The following is a 1,577-nucleotide window of genomic DNA, read 5'->3' on the forward strand; positions in this document are numbered from 1 at the left end:
AAAGGTCTTCTCATCTCCCATTTATTCAGCCCTGCTGCTGATGGGTCTCAGAAAAAGAAGTGTTAGCTGGTTCATTTTTTGTTTATTTAAACACACACTGACTGAAACACGCTTACTGACTCTTCATTTACATAATTTTTTTTGGTCACAGACAAGAAGTGAAAAGTTAAGGAGGAGGGGAGGAATAGTGAATGCTTGTCACACCAGATGCTGCGAATCCTTTGCAGAGGAAGGTACACAGTCTATGGCTGATGAAAAAATGTCCAATCAGTTTCCTCAGGGCATCCTTGAGCTCCTGGTTCCTCATGCTGTAGATGAGGGGGTTCACTGCTGGAGGCACCACCGAGTACAGAAATGACACCACTAGATTCAGGAATGAAGAGGAGACGGAGGGCGGCTTCAGGTTGGAAAACACCCCAGTGGTGATAAAGAGGGAAACCACGGCCAGGTGAGGGAGGCACGTGGAAAAGGCTTTCTGTCTTCCCTGCTGTGAGGGGATCCTCATCACAGCCCTGAAGATCTGCACATAGGACACCGCAATGAAAACAAAACATCCCAAAAAGCCAAAAGCACTAACCACCAGAAGGCCAGCTTCCCTGAGGTAGTCTGATTGTGAGCAGGAGAGCTTGAGGATCTGTGGAGTTTCACAGAAGAACTGGTCTAGGCCATTCCCTTGGCAGAGAGGTATTGAAAATGTATTAGCTGTGTGCAGCAGAGCAGTGAGAAAGCCACTGCCCCAGGCAGCTGCTGCCATGTGGACACAAGCTCTGCTGCCCAGGAGGGACCCATAGTGCAGGGGTTTGCAGATGGCAACGTAGCGGTCATAGGCCATGACTGTCAGAAGATAAAACTCTGCTGACATCAAGGTGAGAAATAGAAAGAGCTGTGCAACACATCCAGTGTAAGAGATGGCGCTGGTGTCCCAGAGGGAGTTGGCCATGGCCTTGGGCAGAGTGGTGGAGATGGCACCCAGGTCGAGGAGGGAGAGGTTGAGGAGGAAGAAGTACATGGGGGTGTGGAGGCGGTGGTCACAGGCTACGGCAGTGATGATGAGGCCATTGCCCACGAGAGCAGCCAGGTAGATGCCCAGGAAGAGGCAGAAGTGCAAGAGCTGCAGCTCCCGCGTGTCTGCGAATGCCAGGAGGAGGAACTGGGTGATGGAGCTGCCGTTGGACATCGGATCCCTTTGTTCCCGAGGTACTGCCAAAGGAAGAAAGCACACTCACAAGTCAGGACAGCTCTGAGCAAATCTCTTCCCATTGCCTGCCCTTCCAAACCCAAGCCCCGAAAACACACTTTGCCTGTGTCCTTTTTTGCAGGAGCTTTCTGCATTGCCCTTGTTGGAGCTCTCATTGTTGCTGGCCAAGTATGCCGTGAGGAGCAGAGCTCTGCTTGTGGGCTCCCAAGGAGTCATCCCTGCTCCACAGCAGCGGGGATTTGGGAAAGGGGTTACAGCTTCTGCCATTCACTAGTTACCTCATCTGTGATCCACTTGTAACGCAGAGGAGCTGCTCAGCATATTCCTGCAGGAAAACCTCAGGGAAACTCCTGGTTGTCCTCAAACTGCAGTGACATGA

General features: G+C 51.6%; 1 protein-coding gene across 1 annotated transcript; it reads right to left on the reverse strand.

Moving 5' to 3' along the window:
- Window positions 1-271: 271 nt before the first annotated feature.
- On the reverse strand, window positions 272-1,177 carry LOC134509149 (olfactory receptor 14J1-like; the record flags this gene model as incomplete). Its single annotated transcript, XM_063321631.1, has 1 exon — window positions 272-1,177. A coding segment is annotated over exon 1 (906 nt), but the record flags the coding sequence as incomplete, so codon positions are not given.
- Window positions 1,178-1,577: the final 400 nt, after the last annotated feature.

Source organism: Chroicocephalus ridibundus, unplaced genomic scaffold (genome assembly GCF_963924245.1).
Source record: "Chroicocephalus ridibundus unplaced genomic scaffold, bChrRid1.1 SCAFFOLD_239, whole genome shotgun sequence".
Classification (NCBI taxonomy): Eukaryota; Metazoa; Chordata; class Aves; order Charadriiformes; family Laridae; genus Chroicocephalus; species Chroicocephalus ridibundus.